At 41.1% G+C, this 17,212-nt stretch overlaps 1 protein-coding gene across 5 annotated transcripts in view; it reads right to left on the reverse strand.

The window, feature by feature from the left end:
* The window catches only part of Calx (sodium/calcium exchanger 3), an 86,367-nt gene that overhangs the window by 34,438 nt on the left and 34,717 nt on the right, over positions 1 to 17,212 (reverse strand). For all 5 annotated transcript variants that reach the window (XM_022843180.2, XM_022843177.2, XM_086970774.1 and 2 more), the window contains one exon: positions 9,570 to 9,771. In XM_022843180.2, the coding sequence (XP_022698915.1) occupies positions 9,570 to 9,771 (202 nt within the window). The remainder of the gene's footprint in view (positions 1 to 9,569; positions 9,772 to 17,212) is intronic.

Here is a 17,212-nt window from a genome sequence, read left to right on the forward strand (position 1 = left end):
TTTCTTGTAATCCATATATATATATATATATATATTTTTTACACACCTCCCATGATGTGTACACATATATCTCTATTCGTTATATGCATACTAATCTGATTTGCGATACGTGCTATGCTCTTGGCTATGTACACTTTGCGGCAGTATTCATTTTTTTTCTATATATTATACGCTTGTCTATATATTAAGATGTAATAACATATGATAAGATATATAGTCAATAATATATGCACTGTTTACTTGCTGGTTGTACGCAATTTGTGGAAAAGAAAATGTAAGGGCGGCCTTATGCTCGTGTCTAATCTGTGTGTCTATCTCAGCGTTTCTCCACTGTATAGCCTTTCCTTCCATCTTTCCGTTTGACAATGTTCGGCCGGCGCTTTCACCGGCTTTCGTCGGCGCCACTGTGCACTTAGGGGTGACATTATGAGCAAGCGAAAGGCATCACAACCCCGACAATCCGTTTTTACCCAGATTCCATAAGACTCCAGCCCTGTGGACACACGAGGGCGGGTAATACTAAATATTGTTCCAAACATTTATTAGGGCATTTCGTAGACATGGCTACGTATGTGAAATAGAAGTGGGTGTGCACTATTTCAGACTGCGTTGATCTTTTCGTCTGCTGCCAAACACTGTGTCCTTCTAAAAGGTCTGAGAGTTCATACGAGGCTATGTTTCAACGCGTCTCTTCTGGAGCCCAGCTTGGCCAGAAAATACATTTATGGACTTAGATTTTACAAAAATGTTCCAATAGTAGGATGTTTGCGTTGTTACTAAAATCAGGCAACATAGATTGCTAAATTCAACTGTGCTAACAGGATTCCGGCAGGAATATATTAAATGGTCGGCTATACTGTCCCAGCTATTATTATCGCTCAGTCTTCCTAGTCTTTGAGTTACTGCGCAAGCTCCCGTCGTTTTGTCTATGTTTTTTCTTTAGTTAATTGTCACATGACACACTTTAGTGGACAAGCTCTCCTTTGCCCCATAGGTGAATACGACGCAGCAGAGCGACTAGAAGATGCCGAATATGATTCAGATTTTGTTTTGTTAACACTAATTTACATTGAGATAACATTTTTGTAGTGTAATCGTTTTTAAAGGCTTTTTTTTTGCTTTTTTCGATATCGTAATCAGTTTCTACGTATCCTATTGTAGTGTTATTTTTTTTAATTATCGAATATAGTCTTTAATTAACTAAGTGGTAAAGCCAGCGTATACGAATATCAAGCCCCGCATTTGATATACTCGTTCAACATGAACAGAACAAGCACGGAAGCTTGCTTAAAAAGCAAAGAAATAGGTTTTCAGCAGTATATAACGCTTGACATCAACAAACGAAGAATGAGGAGGAGGAGGAGGAGGAGGAGGACACAATAAGCTATAAGGATCTGCGAGTCAGCCTAAGATGATCGGTTTACCTCCTATGCCACGTGAGCCAGGTGTTGCGGCTTACTATAGGCCCTTCTGCTTACATGGTATTCAAACCTTCTGCATGCTATCAAGACCAGCAATTCAGCTGTTCTTCCTACATCTTAATAGAACATGCCAGCGACGACACAGTTAGAGAGTAACGCTTGTACGTCTATGTATACATTTGTTCCCTAATTTCGCATAAATGTTAACGAATCTTTTCTATAGGCAAATAGCTTAACATCAGTTAGTCGGTCTTAAAGTCGTTTAGGTGCTCCATTATTATACGGCGTTGTGTATGATTGAGATAGATCTGTCCGGATTGGACAACGTCGTCACCGTAGAACTTCTTCCACCGTTGCCTCTCTATCGCACCTAATTTAACTGATCACCTTATCAGGCACAAATAGCTTTTTCAATAGGGCTGCTGTTGACAAATAGACCAGGCAGTCAATGAATTCCAACGCTTTGATAAACACGTTCTTCCCTGTCCATAGCCACCGCTCCTGTTGTCAATAGTCGTGTGCGTTCCGATCGCCATGTCGTCCCGTATGTTGTACTGCCTTTATCGGGGTGTTCTTTCTATATTCTTGCCAACGGTCTGCATAGTCTCCGTGACAATGCTGTGTAATTTCTATGAGTTTATTTGCCATTTCTCGGTTTCCTGATTTTGACGATCGCGTTCTGATCTGTGCTGATCAATGGCTTTATCTGTACCTGAGAATGTGCTTCCTTGGCAAAACCGCAAGCAAGCTGAATCAGAAAAGAGATAAGTGTACGAGGCGAGCGCCATAACACGTATAAAAAAGCGGACGTATAACTCCGTCAATTAGAACTTAGCCGCGCTCGTGATAAGAATGAAGGGTAAGAATGTCTGCGGGAGACATAACGTCTAAGTCATACTAGTAGTACTTATACAATGATACTTTAAGCTTTTTTCTTTACGACAATTAAACTAGAATGGCCTAAGCCTAAATTAATTAGATCAAATGTTACGACCCATGATGCATTCATTCTACGGTATGAGAAAACCTGTAACGTGCCTTAAAACTGGTAGCGTTTCAAATTCGAGCGAGACTGACCTATTTGCCGACTGGTAATGCCAACCCCCGACGGAGCTATTGCGGCACCGTAGCTTCATAATACATCCTCTATCGTGAAAATAGCTCATGTGATGAGATCTAGCGCCTTAACGGAAGCTCGGAAAGGCCGGTCACAGTCGTGTCTAGTATCACATACCTGGTATTGGAATCTACAAAACCTATAGCGAAGATCGCAAGACTTTCACCGAGTCTTGCCAACACGATGCGTCATAATAATGGAGTACGACGACCCGAAGACTATTTCTTGCGAAGGTCTCCATTCGCGTCTTGTACAGGTATATCTTATGTTTCTTCAGCGCAAACACTTAGATAATATATAGCTTAGCAAAAAGCCAATTATTATGTAATACACGGCTATCTATGGTTTAGCGCATTTCGATCAATGTTATATTAACGATGTTAATTACTATGATAATACTTATTGGCAACCGATTCTCGTTATCAACAGTACTTAATGATGGCAACGGTGGAGAGAAAAATCATGATCAATCCTACAAGTCCGAACCGCCTTTCCTAGCATCCATTCCGTCTATCTGACCTACAGGATCGACACCAATCATTTTGCTCTTATTAGCGAGAGAATCCCGTAATAGCTGATGCATAGACAGGGCCGACCCAACATAGCTTTGCCATTGACTTTGGTGGTCTTTACCTAAGCCGTCACTCTTCCTTGGTTGTCTTTGCTGATCATTGCTTTATCGGCAGATATTCAAACACGAGCACTGCGCCGAGTTGGCGTTCACCGTAACGTACGCTTGCTTATGCAATTCGGTGTATCTTGCGTACATGTAGTCCCATTCTGCTGTATAACCCCGCGACTTCCTCTTTCACTGAGATACTTCGTTTATCAACACTTCGTCGACCCGTTTTCTGGGGGGATCGAAAAATACTTAGCGAGATCATTATGTTTCCTTTGGTAACAACTCAGTCGATATGTTCTTCTGACCGGATCAGGAACTGCAAGGGTTATGCGTCAGCAAAGGCACTTGGCGGGTTGCATTTAGCGACAGACGCCCGGCGGACAACTTGAGCTGCGAGTGGACCTGAACAATAGATGTAGGTAGCTGTTCGGCACTGTCCTATTCCGTCCTGAATAATGCGGCCCACAGCTAGCACGCCTCGTTGCAGTGCGAATGAACAGCGATGCCACCTATAAATTTTTTGCTAGCAGGTGCGAGAAGAGCTCCCACAGGTGGAGTAATAGTAGTAGTAGTAGTAGTAGTAGTAGCAGTAGCCGTAGCCTCTCTATTGACGTGCTAATAGACGCTATTTTTCGTCTAAAACAGGGCAAAAAAAAAGCAACCGTTACCAGTTTTCGGCACAGCCAGATTCGTTACCGTTACAATTCTACAATATATAGTATTCGTACTATTTCTGCTGTTTGTACTGCTATCAAACTGGTATTCGCGTAACGGCTATCCGGCGACTTCACTCAGAGATAATCCAAGTGCGGCTCCGCTTTCGTCTATTCAGTGGATTGTGTCGATGTTCATTGTTGATTGATAGATTGCCGTTGTTGCTTCTTCTGCCCACAATATGACGTACGGGTGTACGTAATATGCCGTTTGCTCCTTCATCAAACCGGTATGTACAACGTAAATTGATTCCATTCTGAATCCGATCAGCAATACCCGTGTATAATACATACCCTTGTTTCGGCGTCAGATAAAAGAATTTTCGTCGTGATTACTTAAAAATGCGGTGTCCAAATGGATGTACAGTCGCCGAATTCGTCATCGGGGGTGACAAGCTTCTTTCTAAGCGTTATCTCCAATATTATCTAGATATATATCAACAATAAGTTAACTATGTACAATATTTACTGGTTTTTACCAATAATATTGCATACAGAACGTGACCTAAACGTGAACTAAACGGTAAACGGCACTTTGTTTCTGCAAAAAATGCACCTTGTTTATAAGTAAATGTGAGATTTATTTGCTTAGAGCTGTAGCAGTGTATGTAATAAATAAGCGATAGGACGATGTTTTAATTTCGTTTGGACGTTTCCAATGTTTCGTCTGTTTTGTTATATACATATATGACTTACGTATAGCTGCAAACTTAAACCGTATTTGTACTTTGTCTATTTACTTTTTTTTTTTGCAATATCAATTGCCTTCACTAAACCAACTTGTTCGTGATGTTCTAAGAAATGACAAGACTGATAGCTCCCGTAAGGAAAAGCAGCCAATTTAGGCAGTACGTGGTGTGCCCGTATACAAGCAGCGGCACTGCTGAGGAATGTTTGGATTTTTTTGCCGTTGTAGCGGAACCCCCACGTGCTTGCAAGTACATTCGTCTGCTCAAAGCATCGCTTCTGTATTGTTTGTATAAACAGGTAACTACAGGTAACTCTAGAGACGTTTTCTGAATTACGAAGTTAAATAGACTAGAAAACTTTCCTCAACCATGCTAAAAATTACTACACGTTTCAACTTGGTATTTTCTAGCGCGGCTTTTACAGAAGAACTGGGGGTTATGCGGGACAAACATTTGACGCAAATAATCGACTTATCGATGGACAATGTGCTAATGCCGATCCTGACATATCAATAGTTCATCATAGTAAACTTCCACGGAACGACTGAGCAGTACGCCGCATGATTTTGCTTCTATCAACAGTCGAATATGAGTAATTGTAATAGCGACCGAGGCTAGTTTATATTTGTTCTTGGTGAGCAGTGTTTAAATTAATCCGCTGGACTGTTTTGGACTGAGACTTTTGGATTATGGTGAACTGGACTTTATAAAACAGATAACCTACGAATCCATTGTTGCTTCGAATAAGACGACTATTGCAGAACTACCTCGTGTCGACGAGAATCTAAGACTGTATCGACACGAACGAAGGGGCAAAGTCAGACGAGGCGTTTTTTCAGTCGACGTCTCCCATCGTTACCTGTAGCATCTTCAACGTGTCTGTTCAACTTTCAAACGGACCTGACTCGTCTCATAGGTCCTGAACAGGGACGCGGACCCCTATCGTAACCTCCTCACGATTTCTCTATCCAGCCAGAGTTGTGGCTTGTCTCAACGAATCACAAGCAACGATAGTAACAGTTGTGCCTTACCGCGATAATATTACGTTCTAGTAGATGCTTTTCTAATTTGGTAATAGAATATAAATGAATGAATTGTTCTGTGTTCACTTATGCTAAACGATTTGTCTCTTTCGGTTGAGTCTGGCTTCCGTTAAAAGGGACATAAAAACCATAACAACAGTATAAGCATTGTCTTGCCGCAAAAACAAACGGGCAAAGCCAGGCCTGAGGAGAAGTTTCTGTAGCGGCCTTAACTCGCTCTCGTTATCACATCGGCCTATGGTTCATTAATCATGACACCAGCCCGAGCGGCGGGGGAGTTACAAACGAATGGATGCATTATTAAATAAGCAGTTCCATAACGTGTTTTATTTACCTGAGATCTATATGTATCCCTTCGTTAGAGTTTTTTTTCGTTGATTTCTTTCTTAAGCTACTTTCAGACGCATAATAAACACAATAATTGTAATAAAAAAAATCATTTGAAAAACTGTGAACATTTATCATAAAGGGCTAATATCGCCGTTCTGATTTCTATTCTTAGAGGAATTTCAAGTTCCACTTGATCATCGTCTTGCATATGGTATGATGGAAACTTAAAAAAGTTATGGCTCTTTAGAAATTTTAGCAGGACCAACTGCATGATCCATGGATAAACTAAATAATTAGGCGTTCGGTGTTTGTGGCCATCAGCGCTACCTAGATTACCATTATTAACCAGTAACTCTCAAAAGGAAATTAGAGATGCCTCTTTTCCGTTATTAGAACGCCTCCACGTTTCTATACAGAAACGCTTTAAACCAACGTCCCTGTATAGAATGAACCTAATCTCAATGTATAATAGGTAATGCATTTCGGGGTTTCCAAAGCAGACGTATATACAAGTAACAACTTTACAGATATATAGGCGTATACGTACATATCTATGGCGACTTTAGTCTTTCCAAAACCCTCATTCGGGCGCGCACATCGTTAGTGAGCCGTGTAGGTTTTATTAGAAATATTCTTAATAATGCTATCAAGGTCTGATGTGCTCTAAATTTTCCGCCAGGCCGTCGGAAATAAACTGGCGTTACAGAGCAGCGCCTGTAACTCGAGAGCATCGGGCTTTTCTACTGAAATTTAATGAATAGCTTTAAAGGATACGCCTTATCTGTGGCCTGTTTCATGTCTTGAACGGTAGTTTAAGTCGTGCTTTTATAACCTGGTAGCAGCATTTACTATCACCTCCTACACGAACAAGAGAATACGCGGTTGTTTTCATTGGCACGGATGCTAGCCAGTAGGAATATGCACCTTTCACCATGTTGGATCGCTTTGACATGCGCTTGCTTTTTGCTGGCTTTGTATCGATCTTCGTACAATCCTACAGCCTACAGCTTAACCTAATCGCAAAATAGGCGACACGAATTCATTCGTTTGCTACTTCAACATGCTGTACATGTGTTGTTATTTTTTTTTTTTTTTTTTTTGTACAAAAATACAAGCGCTCACTAAAACGACGGCAATACTAGCAAAAATCGTAAACCCTACGAATTGCGTGCATTTCACATAAAAGGTGGTTACTGATCTGTCCTGATCCTTTCACATGGCAGTCGTACATGCCACAATGAATCTTTTGCTGCTTTGCTTTTTGCTTATTTGAAAACGCTTTTGCTGTTACTACGAAAATTTCTTAGGCAAACATTAGGAGTTTCCGAGCACATTTAGTATTCTCTTTTTTTTCTTTCGTCCTGTCATCTGCATTCGTTGCTACCATATAAGCCTTTACAAGTAGCCGATATTATATTTTTACATTAGGGTCTGCTAGGGGAGACCCCGTTTACCACCATTATCGACAGCAGAGCGAAGTAGCGCGAAGAATGGTTCGATTGCTTCTGGCCTTTTTTTCGGACTCTCTACCAGCATATTCCTTGCTTTTCTTTGTTACAGGAAAACCGTTTCTTCAGCGAAAAAGAAAAACACAGTATCAAGTATGATAAGTGTGCAGTTTGTTAAACTCTGTATCCCGTCTTGCAAGGTAGCTTGCGCTGAGAGTGTCGTTATATGGAATGAGCTGCTACGAATCGAAGGTGTGTTTAGGTCTCTTTTTAGAGCTTACGAGTACATTCAAAAACCAGTATACCATATGGATTCGTATTTGTCAACTAAACGAATTGTAGAGAGGATTCCGGAAGCTATAAATTTTTGGCCCTTAGTCAATTTTCAATAGAGAAGAACAGCTTGAGATCTTTCAAAGATCCCTGCTTAATTTAGGCCTCCACAATAAGGCAATATTCAAAACGGATCGTTGAACCTGAATGTCCTTCGCCATAAAAGATATAATATTTATTGCATCTTTTATAGTTTTTTTTTTTTGTTATTTTACTCGCAATGACTGCACTCGGAGCGATAATAATGGTAGTAATGAAATTAAAAATGATAATGATACCATAGTCTATATGAGTCATTTACATAGAAATATGATATTTACTGGCTAGTTAGTAGTAGTCTATTACCTTTATCAAATAGAAAATTAATCTACCCTTTTTTGCCACCTACGTTAAACTCTTTTATATATCCTTAAGTACATTATGTTTTGTAGAAACAGCATGTTGAAAGATACGTGTCGGAAGCAACAAGCGGGTTAACGGGCAGTCCCTTAAACGAACGTTAACGGTTAACGAACTCTACGCGACGATAGACGAGACAGACGCAGTAAGACTACGCCCCATAAAAAAAGAAAGCATCTGAGGTTTTAGCGAGGAGGACAACCCTAAACTTCCACAAGTTTCTACTTTGCTACGTTTTCATAGATGTCCCAAAAAGGTGGCTCTGGGCCATTTTCGCCACACCTGAAAACTTTTTTTTTGTTCTATGTCTTCTATAATGAGTGCATAGAAAGTACTACAGTGCATCTGAGTCCATTCTCAGTGTCACTAATTATATGGGATGTGTTCTTCGGCTCTGATACAGTGAGCTGAAGGATGGTGGTCTAAGAAGGCTAGGGGCTAAAGCGAAAAACGCCCCTAAATCCCCCTTTAGTAATTTGGATGACTAAGTTGCGTTAGCTATAGCCGTACGCGATAGCGACGCGCCGATCGCTCAGTGATAAGCTAATAAAACTGGAAATGAGTGAAAGATGTTCTGACCCAGAAGATGCAAGGGCTGCCTTGTGGCAACAGTGGCGTGGGAACCTCATTTCCATTAAGCACATTCAGAGTAGATAAAACACATGCTTCAACACCCGATTGTTTTTTGTAGTGTGGGCTAATAGATATACGCTAGGGTTGTTGGATGTTCCTCGCATCGCCATAACCATTAATAAGGCCAATGGGTTTCTTTTGGTTGAAGTGAGCAGGCAAATTCTGTCCCCCCAAGTAAACCCATCCTTACCATGACCATTTTTCACACGAAATATATAAGAACTGATCGATAGCATTTCGTACCTATGAACGCCAGCATTGACAATAACAAGGAAAGGTTGTTTTGCCATTCAAGTTGGACAACTATATGAATGTTATGTCCAGGGCTGGGTAAAGAATACTAGCCAGTCAGCTGGGTGGTTTCATAACGTGACTTCAAACGACAGTTCTTGACAGTAGAACAAAGAGGCAGACAGAGACAGTCAGAGCTTCCTTCGTCGATCCTGACTGTAGGCTATCTGGTCATCGCTTCCAGTTATTGAGTAGCGGAGAAAATAGCTTACATAAACGTTCGTTCGTTGGAGTGAAGACCAACTTATACTGCAATTATTCTAAGACAAAAAAATGATGTTAAAGCTAAAGTTCCTATTCAAACTTACCTAGGCAATATAAAGTAGTAAAGTACAACTCGAAGCTTTGGCAAAAAAAGTTTGCCGCTGAAATTCTAACAAGCATAGACCTTTCTATCCATTTGACTATGACGATGATTCCAGTTGATCTTCATTATTCTAATGAGTACATAGTGAATGTATGAACCTTTTTCTCTATACCGAAAAAGTATTATCGAGGTACTTCTTAAACACTATAGTCACCAGACCCACCTGCAGGAATTTATCCATGAAGAGACCGCGATCAGCCGCGTAAGCGGTACCGACAGTGACGGGGAAGAAAAGAAGGGTGAGTATGCCCTCCCAGACTTCGATAACGCCCCATGAGCTCCATGTAAGAATGGCGTATAGCCAAATATAGGCAAAAACTGACCACGTCATTGTTACTGCGAATACACGCAGATGTTTAATTCGCCTGAAAGAAAAGAATCAGGACTTCATCGTTAGATTTATTCATAAAAGGGCATTGCTATTATGATGCATCGATTCAGTTGACAAAAAGAAAATATCAAAATATAGTTCACAATTGAGTAGTAGTCCGTGAAAGTCCAGTTTGTCTGGAATCGTTAGCTAATTCATCTATTATATAACGTAGTACGTAGGTAAAATATGCTTATTATAGTAGATATACATTTGTCATATATAGGTACCGTAGTACCCATCTGTCATATATGCTTGTATAGTTAGGCTTTTATACTATTTCTTGAAGCGGGAGCAGGAGGGAGACGAGGGTAATTTGTCCGTAGGCAGGAACTGTCTTTCCGCCTTTGTGTTTAGCGCAATAACATATTTGATTATCGAAGCTTAAATAATAATGATTTCTGCCAGTCAGTTCTGTCTTCAGCTCGTGGCACCCAGCCTATCTTCGTGCAGTCGTATCATTGACGCCTGACGATAGACATACACGTGTCCATAGTACTTTATCCAATGGTAAACAAGTTGCCTTAGCGAGATGCCTCGTCCTACGCCTACATTATAATGCTATGATTACGGGAGAAAGTGAAAGAGGGCACAGATGCAGTTAGTTGAAGCTTTTACATAGACAACTGAACTGGGAGCGGTGTTAGAAGTTGCCCAATTAACTTGCTGTCCGATTTTCATGTAATATACACTGCGAATGAAACGTCACGTTTTTTTTTTTATCACGGCAAGGGCGTTCTATTGTGCGAAACGGTAGGACACAGTGGCCAAATCGCGGGAGACTGGTGGTTTCAAGCTGCTCGAGCCTGCGTAACTGTTACCTAAGTTAAAACATAGCGTTATATTTGTTATCTACAATTTTAGTTACTACATAAAGTACAATTTTCGGTTGTAGCTTATCTTAATAGTTTTATTCTGCTAGGTAATAGAGAATATTCGCCATACTTTGTTGATGTAATTAATGGCATGTTACGACCATTTTCCAGGGCCTTCCTATGATATTTAACGAGCGCCACAAAAGGGTTAGACATGGTTCTACTTATTTTACGTGTGTCTATAGCATATATATAGAAACTACCAGATGCCCTTTGAGATCAGATTGGCTTATACTGCTGAACTAGTAGGAATTGATATTATGTATATTTAGTCCTTATAGCCTTACTCTTTAATACGCTTTAAATTAGAATTTACATTCGCGGAGTGCCCCCGCAGTTTACAACGTTGACAATGTTCTATGTATATATATCTATATATATATATATATATATATATATAACGTTTCGAAAAGACTACGTGGAAGGAAACCTGGAAATTTGCTACAGCTCGAGCTAATTCAAACTGGCAAGCAGTTCTGGACGACTCCGACTTCTAATCTAATGTCGCCTGCTTCACATATCCCCTGGAGTGTGCGAGAGGTGAAGTTTAAGAAAAAAAAAATTACACCCGTTGAGTCTACGAGCGACAACCCAACTTCAAGTTCTCTGTAACGGAGATAGTGGTCTCCCCACCAAAGCAGCAGAAAACGAGCAGATATGACAGAGGAAGTACAACTCTGCTTTTGGAATACGCTTGTTATCGAGAAGAAGTAGTAGCTGGCTGGTTTTTCTACCGTATGATTTTTCCGTATTATGTGGCGGTGGCACGTTCGCAACGCCAAGCTTGTACGAATGGGCTCGTATATCATGGAGAAATGAAGAAGTAACGTTATTAGGTTATCATTATCGATATATATGTATATACGCGGAGATCGTACGGCTAGCATAGTCTGTGGACGATGGTCTGAATGGAGTTGATAGCGTACGCCGTATGTCTTTGATGTTGTCCGATAATGATCTTGAAGGTAACCTAGCTTCAACCATCGTAACTATTCTTGAACATTCGTGTTCTTCGTATAATTTTACGTGTAGTTTAGTGATTGAAACCTTTGTGTCCCTAATTTTTTCAGAACAGAAAGTGCTACTTCTGAAATTCATACACACTACACAAAAGTTTAATTTTAACGGTGACATTTCTAGGAGTTACCCTATTTCCGGTAACAGCGTTTTGTTTTTAGTGCCGGTAATGGTGATCCTTTGTGGATGTGCAGTGAGTACCTTCACCGGCAAACAAGCGCGCATCGTTCGGCTGATATTTTATTTAGTAATCTCTAGATTCGATGAGCTATCTTTGGACCGCTCGAAACACAAACACTGTACATCGAGTCCAGCGAGAATAAGGCCTGTGGTTGTCTTTATGCTAAATTTATAGTTACATTTTGGAAAAAGATGGCGCGATCGCTGAAATAACTTAACGGTTATCTTAAGATGGCTAGTGTTTTTGCCATTGCGCAGGACGACAGAGGAGAGCAGTGTAATTCGTTGAGCACGACTTTCTTCTCACGTATAATAATGTGACTGGCAGATAGGTCAGCTCAGGTGCGTTCATCGAACGGATGGAACAGGAAACTAATCGTTGATCCTTTTGCCGATTACGGTGAATAAGCTAAAGACTGTAGGCAAACGGGAGGGGCGATGCTAGTAGCAGCAGATTAATAGGGCCAACAGAAGCCAGCGAAACTGAAAACGACAATAACACAATGTACGGAAAATGGAAAGAATACTTATTCATTCCCAGATGCTGCGATAGTTTTAAGGCTCAGGTAGATCGGCCAGTGGGGTCAAAAAATAATGGATAAAAGTCGAATGCCACAACACGATCATCGAGACAAACCGAAGACTCTTCGAGAACGAAAGCACCGTCTAGGAAGGCACTAGCGGTTTGGCTCGTTAGTGCCTACGTGATGGATATTGACTAAAGAATACGTCTGCAATATACAGTTACCCTCAAGACATCACTAACGAGCAGCGTATTACAGAACCGAACCAGTACCTTATTATTATTAATGCGTCAAAAAATGATCACTCGATCGACCAAATCTACGAAAATGAATAAGCTCTATCTTTGAAACGATGCCATTAAAGAATCATCAGTTGTAGGACTTGGTGCGTTTGCCGCCTTGGATCAACATGTAAGGATCATTTGTTCTTCAAGCACTGAGGGAAGCCCACCAAAGCTAAAGGCTGTAAAGGGACCATACTTTCACAAATATAGTGAAAATATATAATGTTGGTTTGCTGTATTAATACGGCAACGAAGAGCACATATTCGGAAGACACATTCAGACCACGATGGTATCGAATTCATACTCAGTAAATGTCGCGTAACAGTATCCAAGTAAATCTAATGATCTTGAATAACCCAATTTTTAGTGGGCATCCAAACCGTTCCGGAAGCACAAATCACATCCTTTAGCTTCTGACTGTGGGTGCAGGGTAATCCAGGCGTGAGCCTATTACCGCCTTGATCTATGCTTCAATCTATACATTATGCGTTGCAGTTATTTCAGATGTACTCAACACTTTCGCCAGCGTACTTACTTTTAATACAGTATAAACCTTAATTGGCCTTACATATCGCATGAATGGCCTATACAGGCTTATTGGCTACCCGGGATAATACCCGCCTCGGGCCGCCTTTGTAAAAAAATAAAAACTTTTGTGCATTCGTACATTTAAACCGCGCGAATTTTTTTGAGCTTGCTTGTGTACTCTGATGACCTTGCTAATCGTTGTGACTCCGCAATTCCAGAATACGCCTCGAACATTTAACCAATGAATGTCGTTGTTTACAAAACACATGTCCTTATCTTATGATGCGAAAGTAGAAGCGGCAGCGGCAGTGGTGGTCTCCAATGGCAAAATTCAAAATGGAGACAACTGGTTTGGAACAAAAGTACATCTGCTTTCAGGGCTTATGTATTGAAGCACTTGACCTGCGACGGCCCAGTCGTTTTATCGAGCGGCTACACCAACGGCCAGACCGCTTGCTATTGATAATTACGTAATCCTATCCGAAGAATCGCGTGGAACTTCTTTTCTATGTTTCGTCCATCATAGCGTTGTCATATTAGCGAGTAATCCAGACCAAGTTGTTGGGTTATGATTCACCATTTTAAACTGTACACGATCTACTAAGGACGCGCGCGCTAGTCTTCGTTCGAGAAACCTACTGAAGGTAAGCACTCAAAATGGAATCAGCCGTAATTTTGCGTTTGCGTTTCGTCCCAAAAATTCTCAACGATAACCAGGACCCAAATACATTTACAGGAAACAAGTTCAGTTTACCGTCCACAGGGAGCTTGGTTTAGGCAATATTTCTACATAACAATATTTAATTTAACCAACTGTTCTCCACATTCGTGCACTCATTGGAATTGTATGGGACATCCATTGTACTAGAAAATCATCGCAATGTCTACCTTTTCTGCGTACGACGATTGCTCTAGAAGCTTCCGTCCGTTTTGTCTGGCATCAGTGCAAAGTGACATAATGCTATAAGTTCATAATGGCTACGAAGATATGGTTCGTACGTACGCATATTCCGACCCTGACGTTCTCCTGAATGGATATAGAGGCAGTGTTTTCTAAAGCAACCGTCTTCGTCGTGTGTCAAAGCTGACTCAGCCATATCATGCAAAGTACACAAAGCACGAGGCTGTTTGTAGTTGGCGGAGCCCTAAATGGGGTCGGTTACCGTACCTTATCCACCGCTGGGAGCCACCAATTTTAGGTAAGTAGCTAGCAAAATTAGTTGATAAATGATTAATTGTTGCACTCACAACGCAGAGACGATAGACGCGGCCTCTTGGTTTTTTTGTATCGCTTTTATAATATATATCTCTCTTCTTCGCTTAGTTCTCTTTCGTACTTAGAACAAAGAGTGGGCGTCATATATACGTTCCATACTACGACCACACGATCAGATCAGACAACTACGTACGTATGTGCGTGCGTGCGTGCGTGCGTTTGACTGAATGTATTTTCAGTGAATATACGTCGAGGGTTATCGCTAATGCTCCACTGCTAAACCAAGCGTGTCATACGTAGTGCACACAACCAATAGCAATGACGCAGATTAACAGATAATGATAATATATTTAAGTGAGTAGTATGTAGGATGTATCAGTTATAAACGAACAGACGAGGAAAGTTTGTTGCCATCTCGAATGTTTTCGAGCGCTTTGTGGGGTATGGTAGCACTAAACAATCTGTTTCCGCCTACTTCCTACCTGGAAAAAGGGGCAAGGTTATTAGCTTACTTAGGCCCGATTTTCTTTTTAACACGCTAGCGTTGTACCTTACGGAAGTTCTATTCGTCGAATGTTCCACGTACAAGAAATGTACGAGGGACTGTCAATACTGTAGATAATATTTTGTATAGATATATATAGAGATATATCCGTCTAATGAAGTAGACTTGAGCGTGGAAGCATTTGCAGTGATAAAGTATATCTAGCCAGCCACTCATTCAGGCATCGGACAGTGGCTGCGTCAGTGGTAAAATACCGACAAAAAAGGGGTATCTATGGAAAATTCGACCGGAAACATTTTAAGCGTCTTAAGAGAAAAATAACGAGCGGTACTTTTCTGTTGGTACGTAGAGCACTTAGGGCTAGTTAAGAACAAGTTCAACTTACGATTATAATAATAATAAGGACTGTGATCAAGTTATAAATGCACGTGGAGTTCAAACGTTATAGTTGACTAAGCGTACTATAGTAGAATAAATATGTATTGGCAAGGTATAATCGTAAACCAATGCGTTTTTACTAACTCGTTATGAGATCAAGTTCACTTATGAATCAATCTCATTCGCATAATCCGTTGAATATTACTACTTATCGATAGCAATCTAGTGGATCCATTCTTTGCGCATGGGGGGTCACTGAATGGGTCTCCCAACTCTTTATGGACTGCGACAGGACGCCGTATGACAGGAGCATGGCTTTCGTTCGAAACCCCAATGCACATTGCCTTTCTTTGTAGAGGATTAGTGGAGTCATCTGCGGGGTAAAAGTATATCGTGGCAATTGGCCACCACGACATGCAACGTTCTGAGACTTATTAAATACGAATGCATTGGCTTTTTTAATGCTCACAAGCCATCGTAAGTTTAAGAGATCAGCCCCGTCCTCTGTCGACATCTATTCAAATGTAACCGACTAGTAGATTTACCTTGTTAGACGAAACACAGCTATCTGTTTTGTTACTAATGTAAGTTATAACTTTGGCCATTTTAGGAAGTTCGTTTTCTTATTGCATGACAGAAATTTCTACTATGGCAACACTGACAGCTACAACACTGGAATAGTCTATCAGTTAATATCTATCCTATTCATAACAGGGGCGATAACAAAGTATAAATCAATTATATCGCCGCGCAGATATATGCTTTGTCACGTTGTTGGCGCAGTTCTTGCATGCGCAGTGCCTGACAACATTTGGTACAGGGCTTTGCCAAACCCCGTATCCCCCCGCGCACACAGACGCATCTATCGCTCTGACGACTAGCTAGCTTATTTCACAATATATGTTGATTTTGCCAACATAGCTCATCAGACCCATACCATGTGGCGACATGGCTCGCATGCAAGACACCTTGTCCTAAAGCCGTAAAAAAATTCGTTCTGTCCAGCTCAAGTGCCTTGTGAACGCACACCTGACGCAGAGATCAGCAAACGCGTCTTTTCTTAGCCGACTGTCACTTAAAGCCAATAATACTAAAGATAGGTTATTGATTAATCTAGCTCACCTATTCTGTGGCTCTTGAAACCGTACTTTTTAGGCACACTGTGCCGTCAGTTTCGTTGGCGCACCGTTACAGAGAGATGCAATTAACGTCTACTTCGTGCAATGGCTGCCATGTCGTTGTCTACCGACACGCGCACAAAAATCTATTGCTGAAAAATCTGCTTTTTCAAAAACTAACGTCTCAATTTTATTCGAAGCTATGGGAATTGGCGCTGATTTTCCCACTTGTCTATTACGCGAAGCGCTTGAGAAAAGATAATATAGCGGCTGGCGCGTATTCAAATGCCGGATGTTTTGGCGCGCCGCACATCCGTAAATGCAAACGTTTCGAGGAGGGTCAGCTGTTTTCGACCAAAAATATAGTGCTATCCTTTCATCTGCGGCACGATATCAGCTGGACCAGCTGCTCAAATATGCCTTGGAACATTAAGCTTATCTGCGGACCCGAAGCGAACATAGAGAGGAAAAGTTCGCTGCTATAAATTTCAAGTCGTTCCTCCGCTTTTGTTGCTTGAGTGGGCTCAGTTCATATATAAAAGCTATTAACTTTATTGTGTTGCCTCACATTGTGCCTCTAACAGGTCGCGCGGCCTTTGCGTAGACACAGCTGCTTCGGTGACTATTGATCGTCGTAGGGGGCGTAGGGACAATCAAACGGACGTTAAGCTATAATGGCGGTCCTTCCGATACTTAGCGGCAATTAGATCAAGACAAAGGGTGGAGTGTTCGAGGTTCCATAATAGTATGGACGAGGAAAAGACGTCAAATGAACCACCTGAAATACTACGAAAAAAAAAATAGACCAAC

The sequence above is a fragment of the Varroa jacobsoni genome, unplaced genomic scaffold (assembly GCF_002532875.2).
Source record: "Varroa jacobsoni isolate VJ856 unplaced genomic scaffold, vjacob_1.0 scaffold_1047, whole genome shotgun sequence".
NCBI lineage: Eukaryota > Metazoa > Arthropoda > Arachnida > Mesostigmata > Varroidae > Varroa > Varroa jacobsoni.